The sequence below is a fragment of the Achroia grisella genome, unplaced genomic scaffold, assembly GCF_030625045.1.
Source record: "Achroia grisella isolate CSIRO2021 unplaced genomic scaffold, CSIRO_AGI_Agris_v1 utg1086, whole genome shotgun sequence".
Lineage (NCBI taxonomy): Eukaryota > Metazoa > Arthropoda > Insecta > Lepidoptera > Pyralidae > Achroia > Achroia grisella.
The window spans coordinates 148,365-160,837 of NW_026712572.1; the positions used below are offsets into that span (position 1 = coordinate 148,365).

Below are 12,473 nucleotides of genomic sequence, written 5' to 3' on the forward strand. Positions count from 1 at the left end.
TAGTATTCCCCCACGACTCCGGCGCCTAAAATAACAGGCTCTAGAGAACTAGTCTCTATGTCATAATCTAGGTTATGCTTGTTTTATTTAAGAAGAAAATAAAAAGAATTAGGAATAGATAATTCTATATTGCAAACTTATATAACTTTATTTACATCAAATACAAAGCTTATTCCTGTTATTAGGAAAAGGTGTTAGCAGGCAAACTATTCATTAACATTAATATGTGATGGCGACGCAGCGGGCACGGAGCGTACGTCATACAGTCTTCACCTTTACGTCCAGATAAGATCGCTTCATCCACTGCTGTTGAATTTATCATGCTGGACAATATCTTGTTACTGTAAACAGATACGTAAATAATTACTGAGCAAATAATCACTTTATTTTGACGGCCTCGGTTACGGGTACGATTACTAGCATGGTACAAAAAATTGTATTGATGATTGTTTGTGTTAATCTGGGTGTTTTCTTTGTATATTATGTATGCATTTGCAAAAAAAATGTATGTAAGTATATTTATCAGGTGGTTAGTACCCATGATAACACAATCTCTGCTAAGCTTACTAGATGGCGCTGTGTGATTTGTATTATTATTCACTACTCTAAAGATATACAAAATCAAATAAATTGATAACAATGACATTTAGTTATTTCATTGACCACTAAATATGCAATTAAGAAGTGTAAAAAAGGTATGAAAGGATGCAATCTAATGTCATTGTATCGGAATTTATTTCTAGAGTAAACCAGCTTCAGAGTAAAACATACTGCTTGTATTTTAAAGGATTAGTTAACTTGACTTAAGTCGGTGATGCATTTTTTATATCGAACAGAAAGCCAAAGAAGCCGACGGTACGGAAGTTACTTGGCCTGTCATTATGATTTCACCAGGAACTAACTAATGTGTTTTCCAAGGCAACCGCCTGGGATCCGACCTGACTGGTACTGACTGGTGCTACATGTACCACATTATTTCCTCAACAATTCCTTAGGAAGGGAAGAACTGTACTGTTAAGCCTTAATTTATAAGATATAGTATTTTGTATATCTTACACTTCCGATTAATTTATCGTTATGTATATTACTGCTATAGTGTAGTATAGTGTGTATGTTAAGACGTTTATGCTGCTTGTGTTTCGTAAAATTTTACAAAATTTTGCTATTGTATTCACTAACAATAGTACAAGTTAGTGGTTCACTGCCCGACCATTATGACCCAAGTGTCCTCTCGAATGTATTTATATTATTTCCTTGCTAGCTGCTATTGCCCCACTACCTATCGATGATGTGGCGTGGGGGCGTCATAGTATAATCATAGATACAGATATTTATCAATCCAAAAAAATTATACCTTCTAGCATAGTTCCAGACATTCATAAAGTTGCTGTGTATGGCCCTTTGTCCAGTCCAGCAGGCTACTCTCAAAGTGCAGCTGCGAAAATTGGGGTTCTCCAACATCTGATTGGCGAAGTTCAACATAGTATCAGCCTCGAATTCTGCATTGTTTAGTACTGAAAAATCAAATAGGTTAATTAAGACTGCTGTGAATATTCTAGGGGAAATAACATAAACTGAAGTGCTATATACTCTATATGTGAATTAATTAGAGTAGTTGATAAAATATAATAACTATAGCTTCACCATCTAATCTCAAATACCCTATTTGAGATTTGAACGTGAACGTAATATGTGGATCCCATGTAGTAAGGAGACAAGCCTATCGCCGTCTCTTAGTTAACTTTTTAGTTGTTACAATATTCCCAATTCCGGAGAGTAAGTCAAAACCATAAATTGATGCATACTTTCGGTCTCTACATTTAGATCTAAATTTGGTTAGAAACTAAATTTCGATGCTCTCTTATTGATTTAAGGAAGAATGTCAAACCTAGTAAGTACTTAGGTACTTTTTTGTTTTCAAATATAACCCACACATTAAAATTTTACAAGTTAACTTCTGAGATTTATGTATTCAGATGTTTAACACTGGCGATTAAGAAAAAAAATAGTTCTCTAGTTGGTCAGGATATTCTTATTTTAAAATGTAAAAGCAATTATTTGAAATTGAATTGTCAGTTGTATAAACGACAATGGAGGAATACTAACTTTCGGGTTACAAAATAAAATTATCAGTGTTAACAGTTATGAATTTTACGTAGGACCGACCGACAGCTGTTAATTATAGTAAGTATTTAATGATGCAGTGTAATAAATTAAATTCTTTGTTCAACGCAAATTAACCTATGATTTCTTCGTATTATTTTGCATGCAATACTAGTTTCTAATAATAGGTATGCGTAGTTAGGACTACAAATTTATGTTTCGTTTTTATTAGATAAAATAAAATAATCAATACAATATAATTATATAGAAATTTACTCAGTATATTTAATATTGTTTGAGGTTAAATAAATATTATTACTGTCTTTGAGCAATAATTGTCAATGTCTATATCACTAATTATTTACTACAGTTGGACTATTTGTTATAATTGGACACTGTATTTTAATTGCAAGATTCAAAATAATAATATAAACAGTGTAATAAAAATATACTACGAAATAAAAAATACTTATGTCTGTTTTCCTACGCGTGAAGACGTAACAAAGAGTATTCTGACAAAAAACTTGAAATTGACAGGTCATGGAGCAAATGTACCTGATAGAGATATTCATAGACAAAGTGACGATATTTGTATCTGAAGAAGATGAGAAAAGCGGAGCTAATAAAAACTTAATTATTAAAATTAGATTCGGCCCCAAAGCCCAGTTTATTATTAAAGAAGGCCAGTTAGCATTGAATGAGGACAAGAAAGACGATATTGTAGAATGCGATGACCTTGGTCGAAGAAAATGGACAAGGACTATAAGAGTGGGTAAATCTTATTTGTTTCCATCGTACCCAGATACAGTCCTTATGATATTGAGTAAGTTTCCACTTGAAATTGAAGTATGGAATGATGATCAAAATGAAGTAGAAATATTCGTTGGCATAGGTACAATGCATTGGGAAACGGAATTCTACCATATGCTGAAAGATACTACTGATGTTTGCAAACCTCATGAACCTCTATCTATTAAGCAGCATACACCATTATTCGCAGAATGCTGTTGCAAGCAAGTTGGTGAGATAGGATTTATTCTTAGACTAAGCGCTCTTGGAGATACTATTATCACAGAGTTTCAACAACTTATGAAAGATCCTGATACATTTGTTTTTAGAACGAATAAAGCTCCAAGCATGTTTCAATGTAAGAGGATTGAGGGTGATAACCCTAATTTCTGCATGGTCGGAAGTCTGTATGAGACTACTACTCTAGAGGATCCATCTGTGCTCAATAATGCACAAAAAAAAATAGAAGTATGTACTGAGCTTCAAAGTTGTGGCATGGAACAAAAGAAGGCTGATTATAGCTATGAACATGGTAAAGAGATAACAAAGAAAAAATATCCAATTAATAAAATTCGGATGGGTGATATTACTGGTCCTTGTGGTAATGCCAATTGTCCTTTAGCGCATAAAGTGAGAACATACATAAGAAATTTAGAAGCTTATAAACAAGAGGCAGCTGGTAAAGTAAGTGGTAATAAAGACGACACCACAAGAAAAATTTGTGGTGCTTGTAATTGCAAAGATGATCGCTGGCATCGCGAAAACTGTCCAAATAAAGATATAAAAACAGAGACAAAAGCTTTGTGTACAGGTTGCAGTGGAGTTGCTAATACTGGTGACACCTGTGAAGATAAAAAGAAAAATATGTACGGCACTGGTGCAACACCAACAGCCAGTAAAACACAAGTAAATTATGTATTCAGTATCAATAAAGTTCCAGATTTAAAAGAATCAATATTTGGAAAAGATTTTATTGTAGAAAATTTTCATACTAATTATAACTTTCAATCTCAACCTCATACTTGTCAATCTTTAACTAATCTGAATATTATCAATTGCTGTTGCCGAAAATCTGAAGTATTGTTAAAGAATGTATCTGGTACTGTTGGCATCAGTAAACCCAAAAATAAAGTTTCATCATGCAGCTTAGGAAGAAATAACGAGATAGTTTACAATATAGAATTAAAGGATTCGCTACGTAAGCTCGCTGTATATAATTGCACAGTAATACCCGACGAGAAGGATTGTAAATGTAATCCACCCAAACCACCACCCCCTTGTAAAACATTTGATTGTGAATGTGTTGCTGAGACATCAAATATAGCATCGAGGAAAGCTCACAAACCTTATTGCCCTTCTTATAAGCATAAGACTAGTTGTCCTGTCACAATGTTGCATGAAGAAGATGATAAAAAGAAGTTGGATGATGAGGAAGATGAAGTTGAACCTCTGCCGTACGGTTTGCCACCTATAAAACTTGGCCCGTGTCCAGTAATGGGTAGACCATGCACAGTACCTGATGGGTTTGCAAGAATGTACAAAACCGCAGCACTAGCTACTCCACCGCCTAGTTATAATGACGCAGGTAAAATATGTTGCTCTAAAGAATATGAAAGAATAAAGAAAGCTATAAAGGACTATCTTAAGTACGAGAAAGATCACGATTATCGCTGTATAAATAAATTTAATGTCGACACCGAAAGACGGTGCTGTGATAAAGAGCAGCAACTTCTATCTCTAATGGGCAAAGCATGCTGTGGATCTCACAAGATGTCCATCCAAGAGAAGTTCAAAGAAGATAAAAAGTGACGTTTTGCATATAATCATTGATATTTTATTTTGTAACCCTCTAGTGTATAACATCATAATTAACATCTAATTAAACGTTTGTCAACTTTATAGCATTTTTAATCTAAATATTTGATACTTCCCATTAGCTTAATTCTATCAGAATTAAGGCAATAACTTACAATATCTTTTTCTTATTGAAATGTAAAATGTTTCTGAAATGATTACTTGAATTTTTTTTTATGACTCAATTATGTTAAAAGTGTACGACATTTTTATTTGTACATAACAATGACCTTATGGAATTGTTCATAGAAATTTATTGCGCTGAGCTAGAAAATGGGAGATGAGGAAGATAATGAAAAGAAGAAGAAAAAGAAAAACGCTTCAAAGTACAATTACACATTCGGTGATATCCATCCAGGTAGAGCTAATGATAATCATTCATGACAATAATTGTTTGGTATCCAATTTATTGCAGAAATTTTACTTTTCCTATCTAAATAGGTGTGGTGATAGGACATAAGCAATGTTTGTACCTTAAGAAAGGTTATGCTGTCCCGGCAAGTATGGGATGGTTATGGAATGCTCACGATGTACCCGGCATGAAGGTATAATATTAAAATTGTACATTTTATTATCCAGATTATATAGTGATTCTTACTGATACAATACATAGTAATACAACTCAATTTGACAGCTGATTTTGGAGTTTATAAAATTAATATCCAAAAGTTTTACTTGTACATAATAGAATAATACAATTGGAATACATTTACGAGTCACCATTGTCGAGATTCTTATCTGTAATAAAGTTAAAACTGAGATTGATTTTTAGTTAAATTTATTTAATAGGGTAATATAAAGTATGATTATGATTATATTACTCTATTTATTAAAGCTTTTAAAATCGAATTCCCATTCACGTAGGTTTTATAAAGGTGATAAGCCTTAACAGACTACATTACTACTTACTATAATAATTTACCAGAAGTTTATTATTTGTGTATATTTTGTTTAGTTTCGCAAAGGATGGCAGCCTGGTGTAATTGGAAAAAGTGTAGCTAAGATAATGACGTTTAAATGTTCACGGGGCGGACCAGATAAAGACAAAAATAAGAAGAAGAAAAAGAAAGGTAGTAGAGCTGGAGCGGGCTTAGGAGGTGGTGACTCTGAACCTGATGAACCATTAGAACCAAAACCGGCCTTGAAGGTTCAGAGGAAAGGTGACGTTTTTACCATTCAGGTGAGATTAATAGAGGAATATTCTCTCTTTTGAAAAGCCCTACATCTTTTATATCAGGAATTCCGTATGATAGCGGATTATTATATATAATTATATTCTTTCTATATTGATAAATCATTTTGATTAAATTTTAGGTCAATCCTTTGAAAGATCTAACAGAAATAGCACCAAATGAAGACCCATACGTAGACTGCGATCCCATGGTTTTTAAAATAATAAAAAAACGCAGCCCAGAGGAACAAGCTAAAGTCGAGGCTCGCAAAATGGTAAAATTGAAGAAGCAAAGAGACGCTGAGATCAGAAAAGCTTTAGCTGAGGCAGTTGAAGATATATGTAAATGTGCATATATGGATGTGTACTGCAATGATTTGACTGCAATTGATAAAGTTATAGACAGTTGTCCTGCTTTTAAAGAACCAGAATGCGTGTGTCATGATGAATCATTAAGTTCCCTTTCAAGTAATGCAACATGGGATATAGAATACACACCGCCTTTCGGATGTTTCGATTTGACACCAAGGAAGCGGAAAAATTTCATTCATGTTGAAACACAATATATACCCGCTGATGCGGGAATAGTGGACTCGCCTAAAATTAAGTGTAAGAGATCTCGTACGTCTGTTAAGCCAAAGAAAAGAATGTTTAGAAAAAATTGTTGTGGCTGCCCTTGACTCTTTGTTGAGATCAATCGGTTCTTTCGTGATATTTATTGGTAACATGACAAATTTACTTGTAAAAATTGTGCTAAAAATAAAAAAAGTACGTGTTAAAAATTTTGCTTCAATATCAAAAATCTAATTTTTTTTAATAATTGAATGTGTATTCCAGTGTCTGTAAAGATATTTCAGGTGCGCGATTTGCGGTCAACTTTAGTATCTTTAATTCTATTAGTCATCCTCATAATTCTATTAGTGATAACTATTGGTTATAGGACCTGCTAGTAGGAATTAGTATGATGTTAAATTTTGTATTTGTATATCCTATTACGTATTCTCTAACCTCACCACTACTAGTGGTATATGGTGACTTCATCCAAAGTAGCACGCTATAAAAATGATACATTACCCAATCAGCAGTATTTTCTTTCTATAATATTATGAATGTTAATTCTATTATAAGGCTTCCTTCTCTTGCTGTGATTTATTTTATTTTTCCAAATACGTCAATCATACATACTCATACTTACACTTGGAATACCTATTATGTGGGTACGACGCAGCGTAAGTTCTTAGAAGTAGAGGTACAAGAACACTAGCCCCGATCACCATAGCGCCACCTATCGCCAGGGATGTTGGGTTCACATTTACTGCCGGTAAGCCCTGCGAAGTAATACTTAAATGATTGAATGATGAAATGAATGAATGATTTACATAAATTTCTGGAACATATTGCGTAACTACTGTAACTGCATGAATAGTTATTAGTTTTGCTTACAATTAGGTTTACGAAATTTTATAATTAAATTTTTATATGTTATCCATCAGAATTAATAACTTCATTTACTGAGATTATTGTCAGATTCCCCTATAATAGATTCCCTAATTCATTATCACATGTAGACTTTGTATATAGTCCTCTGCTTGAACGACTAACATTGTAAAATGTGTTTCGCACAGAGAGTGTGTTATGGCAATCATATGTCATTACATCTTAGTCACCTGGAATGGCAACAAATAAGGTACGTAGTAAGTAGTACGGGTGTCGAGTGATGACACTACCAAGTAGGCCGTCAGTTTGTTTGACATTCTAAATACGGCTATATTTGTTGTTTCCATTTTATTCGCTAGGCAACTGCCACTTTTTATAAGGTGGATGCCACAAATTAAAAGAAGTAGGGTGAATGTTAACTTGCATGCTATTTGCAGAATTAATATAGACGATTGCCAAATATTATAATACTTTTTAGTTACAACAAAAAATAAAAATAGAATTGAAGTACTGAAATTATTAACATATAAAAATTTTTATATTTTACCAGTGACGATGAGAAACCGAAATCTGCGTCCATGCCTTTCTTTATTGGAATGGAGATGAAGGGTATTGAGAATTCAAGATTTATCTGAAATTTTATAAAATGAGTTACTTCTCTATTGTAATAAAATAACACTGAATGAGTGCTTTCTCATTTAGTCTGAAATTAATTGAAACTTACGAGTATATCATAGGACTATTAGTAGAACGAGTTAAGAAGTGGATACGGTTTGAGAAGTTGGAAGGTCGTGGTGATATTTCTGTATTCATGCGAAAATCTGGTGCTACTTTATATCAGGAATTTCAGTTTTAAAATCAGTGATGAGTATTTGCTTTTTAGTTTAGTAAAATAGATAGATACACAAACTCACCCCAATATCATTATCCAGCGTGTTAAAAGTTAAAAATCTAGGTTTTCTGACACTACTATTTTTATCACTTTTCACTAGAAACACAAAAGAAAATAACAGAACAGTTTTACCAATCATATTCATTATAAATAAGTATTTTAACAAAATAAAAAATATATAATAATTTAAGCCAATAACCGTCAGTCTGTCACCAAAAACAGTTGCGTTATGCTACGAGTTTTGTTGTGCATTTACAGAAAAAGTCGAGGAAACGAAAAAGCTTCCGCGCTTTGTTGCTCACAATAGAGTAAGGTGCGAGCACTTAGCACCATGCAAACCATTGGTCGTGAGTTATAAAGGGTTAGACATGGCCTTCGAATTAACGTCGGAAACGTTATTGTAAAAAAGTAATCTTTAAACTTGCAATTATTATTAGTAATTTTTGAGTCTACTAAAATTGTCAAAGAACTTAGTTGGTCTTCTTCTTACTCTCTCTCTTCTTATTTTATAATTATCAGTAAGATTAAAAAATTTTAAGATTTTGTATTTATGCAAAATACCATTAGCAGGTGGGTCATAAGGTCAAAACTGAAAATACGAAATACTACTTATATTCTGCGGCGTTGCGTCGAATACAGCCAAAATCTCAATCGTTGATAAAGTAGATTCGATGAATGAAACATGTTTAAATTTAATCTTAAATAAACACGTATTTACATTTTGTATATGTATCTATTTTGTATAATAATAAACAAACAGACAAATTGCTACACAACATATGAAAACTAATGATGATCTAAACCTAAAGGATTGCACTTTGTGTAAAATTAAATTACACAATACACAATATTATTTTATGTGCAGCAAAAAATAAAGAAATATTGTTAAATACGGTCTGTCTAAATAATTCAAAAGTCTACATGAAACAAAATCATAATGAGTCCCACTCAATTTGTACTATTTACACGCTACATGGTTTCAGCAGTGTTTTTTTTTACAGAAAAACTGCCAAGACTGCACAGTTCACTCATTCTAAGGGTTCTAATCTAATCCATCAAACATTGACTATGATTGGATAAAAAATTATAGTGCTTGGTTTTCCTGCCTACTCTACAAGGGGCCTTAATTAAAAACATTAGAAATTATATTACAGGGATTATAAATAGATAATTTGTAAAGATTATTATTTGTATTTTTGAACAACACGTTCAACTTAGTTTAAATTGTTGAAAGGAATCTATTATAATATTATAAACAGGTAAGATTTGATATTTTGTAATGGAATTGTTTTTGAAATTGACTGAGGGTAAGCGTTGTCTTAATAAATGAACAAGTCTATGGATATCACGTTATCATGCGTTGCCATTCCAGGTGGCTAGACGTCAGCGTTTGATTCTGTAAATTCACTGTCTCGTTCTTTACAACCGAAGCTAACACATGCTGCTTGGCGGCTGAAATAAGTAAATGACCTACGAAGATGACTTTTTACAGTCTACCTCTAGGAGTAACATAGATTGTATTCAACTAAAGCTGATAGCGGAATATAGCCAGATATAAATTGTATTGCTTGCAGGACGATAAGATAATGAATATAATAATACCACAGAACAATTCACATATCCCCATTTAATTTCAAACTAAGCAGAGCTCGTGTTATGGATACTAGACAGATATACATAGCATAGATACATTTTTTTGTAAATACATAACATAAACACCCGGATTGATACATAATATTCATGAATACAAAATGTTTGTACTGAGCGAGGAAGCGAATCCGCGACCATCGCATAGAAGGCACTGTGCTACACTGCTAGACCATCGAGACTTGATATTATAAACGAATCTTTATTGAATAAAACATAACTTTCGGTAGCTTTTGCTATTTCACTATGGGCTCCTAAAAGTGTCTAACATAGTTACATATATACATAGTAACTTTATGTTATATAACAATACAAATATTGCGGCATTATTAGAATGTATTCATAATTTGTAGGTACATAATGTTTTAATCCTGACGGCCTCCATGACTAAGTAGTGGTAGACACACTATGATTACACAAATAGTACTGAATTCAATCTTGGGCAGACTAATTTAAAAGCCTTAGGGGAAAGGGAATGTTAGTAATGTGAACCTAGTAATATGTGAATAACCTCATTGTTCTGGTAGCGGCATATTTTAAGGAAGACCTCTAGCATCCATCAGGAAACACTGCAGTCACTTCCATACAGTAGTATGGAGGATGTCTATACAAATATACATCCAGACAGATCGAAATTTTAAAAGCTATTTTTTTAAAGAATGTCCCTCATATTATATTTTTTCAATAACCATAATGTACGTAGATCGACCTGTTACAATTATATTGTATATAGATGTAATTGCTACCGATTATTTTATTAATATTTGTTATATTAGAGTTGTCTCTAATTAATATTGTAACTGTATCTAAAAGTACATAAAGTTTAGGTACATAATATACCTAATAATGACATACTGTAACACACAATACATACTCTTTTTAATTTAATTAGTTAAATATTTTTTGTACATATATATCTACATAATATATATAGAAAACACCCAGAATGACAAAAATAATCATGTACAGGAATATAAATATTTGCACTGTGCGATGAATCGAACTCGCGATCATCGGAAGTGAATCAGCTTTAACCGCAACACTATCGAGGCCGTCAATCTTACATTAATTTTTTTGCGATGATTGTATGTGATTGGTTTTTTTCTATTAGAATATTCGGTATATTCGGGATCAATACCTGTATTAAAATCATTGTTCTTACCTTAAAGTATGAGTTTCATAAAGTTAAGTAAATCTGATACAGATATTATGTGTGTACATGTAAATAATGCCCCGTCTCGTAGTCATCGCTGTAATTATAATATGACTTAATGTGCATACGACGTTCGCGTTTTATGCTCTAAATATTCAGCGAGGTTTACATTACGTCACATTCTGTATGAAGTAACAGAAATTATAGAAAAATAAGGTCGGCTGGGAAGTTTTTTTATAGTATTGTATATTTCAATATTTCTTCAGAGGTCTGAATAATTATAGTTCATCTAATTTATTACCTTTTTAGGTATAAAATGAACATCACAAGAAGAACGAGCAAGATACTTGCGTGTTGCTCTTTTAAATTATTTTATTATTACTTTACATTTTTAAGTTTAAGTAAAAATATTGAATATATAACCAACTGGTTAAACAATTAATAAGAGGAAATCAGTCATAGTTATTAGAGCAGACCAGTCCCTACAAGCAGCACCCGTTCACGAGTATGACGGATGAGATGAAACCGATTTGGTAGTTACTAGATAATAATTAATCTCTAAGTATTAACAAATTCTATTAATTTGTTTTACAAACAAATTGTTAGAAGTTGGAACTTAAATTCACTCACAATCAACAGTATTTTATTGTTGAATATCATCACCAAATTGAACAAATTATGATAATTTTCTTTGCAAACGATACAGTTTATTGCTTTTTGGAATTAATAATAGAATTCATGTTTTCAGTCGAAAGGCTTTGTAACCTGTGCATCGGTTGTAGGTGTGATTCCTAGTGATTAGTGTGATTAAATAGTGAGTAGTGTGTCGTGGCACCCCGTCACGACATATGCTGAGCGGAGACCTAGTTGGTACTCTAATTATTAATATAAAATGTAAATTAAATTTTAAAAATTATTTTCAGTGTATAAATAAACAATTTTCTTTCTTTCTTTTCTTTCTTTGATTGGACTGTGAAATTATATGATAAATGTAATGACAACACATGAATGCTGTGACATTTACCATCAATGCAACAGATGGTTTGCCTTATAATTACCTTTAAAAAACTTTATCGTTGGTTATTCTAAATTTCTATCTATCTAGGTATTAGTCATATAGATGAGATATACAATTTTAGATTATTTTATCTTAGGACAATTCACACAGCGCCAAGATAAGCAGAACTTGTGTCATGGATACTAGACAACATATAATAATAATAATAATCTCAGGACAATTCACACAGCGCCATCTACTCCCAATTTAAGCTATCTAAAGCTTGTGGGTACTAGATAACTGATACAAGTACATAGATATTTTTTTTTCGTAAATACATACATATTATACATAGAAAACACCCAGACCGATACAATCATACTCATGCATACAAATGTTTGTGCCGTGCGATGAATCGAACCCGCGACCA

General features: G+C 32.4%; 2 protein-coding genes across 3 annotated transcripts; one reads left to right on the plus strand and one right to left on the minus strand.

Annotated features, from left to right (window-relative positions):
• Positions 1 to 163: 163 nt before the first annotated feature.
• Positions 164 to 8,391, minus strand: LOC131842830 (uncharacterized). Its single transcript, XM_059191398.1, has 5 exons — positions 8,269 to 8,391; positions 7,902 to 7,985; positions 7,113 to 7,245; positions 1,355 to 1,514; positions 164 to 341 (listed from the first exon to the last, which is right to left on the minus strand). The coding sequence occupies exons 1-5, from the start codon at positions 8,389 to 8,391 to the stop codon at positions 182 to 184; spliced, it is 660 nt and encodes a 219-aa protein (XP_059047381.1). The 3' UTR covers positions 164 to 181.
• On the plus strand, positions 1,821 to 6,626 carry LOC131842820 (uncharacterized). 2 transcript variants are annotated; one of them, XM_059191394.1, is made up of 5 exons: positions 2,004 to 2,184; positions 4,996 to 5,104; positions 5,188 to 5,291; positions 5,702 to 5,926; positions 6,061 to 6,626. In XM_059191394.1, the coding sequence occupies exons 2-5, from the start codon at positions 5,020 to 5,022 to the stop codon at positions 6,595 to 6,597; spliced, it is 951 nt and encodes a 316-aa protein (XP_059047377.1). In that variant the 5' UTR covers positions 2,004 to 2,184; positions 4,996 to 5,019; the 3' UTR covers positions 6,598 to 6,626. The 2 variants fall into 2 exon arrangements, with proteins under 2 accessions (XP_059047372.1, XP_059047377.1); XM_059191389.1 differs by lacking the exons at positions 4,996 to 5,104; positions 5,188 to 5,291; positions 5,702 to 5,926; positions 6,061 to 6,626 and adding an exon at positions 2,641 to 4,775 and having other exon boundaries at positions 1,821 to 2,184.
• Positions 8,392 to 12,473: the final 4,082 nt, after the last annotated feature.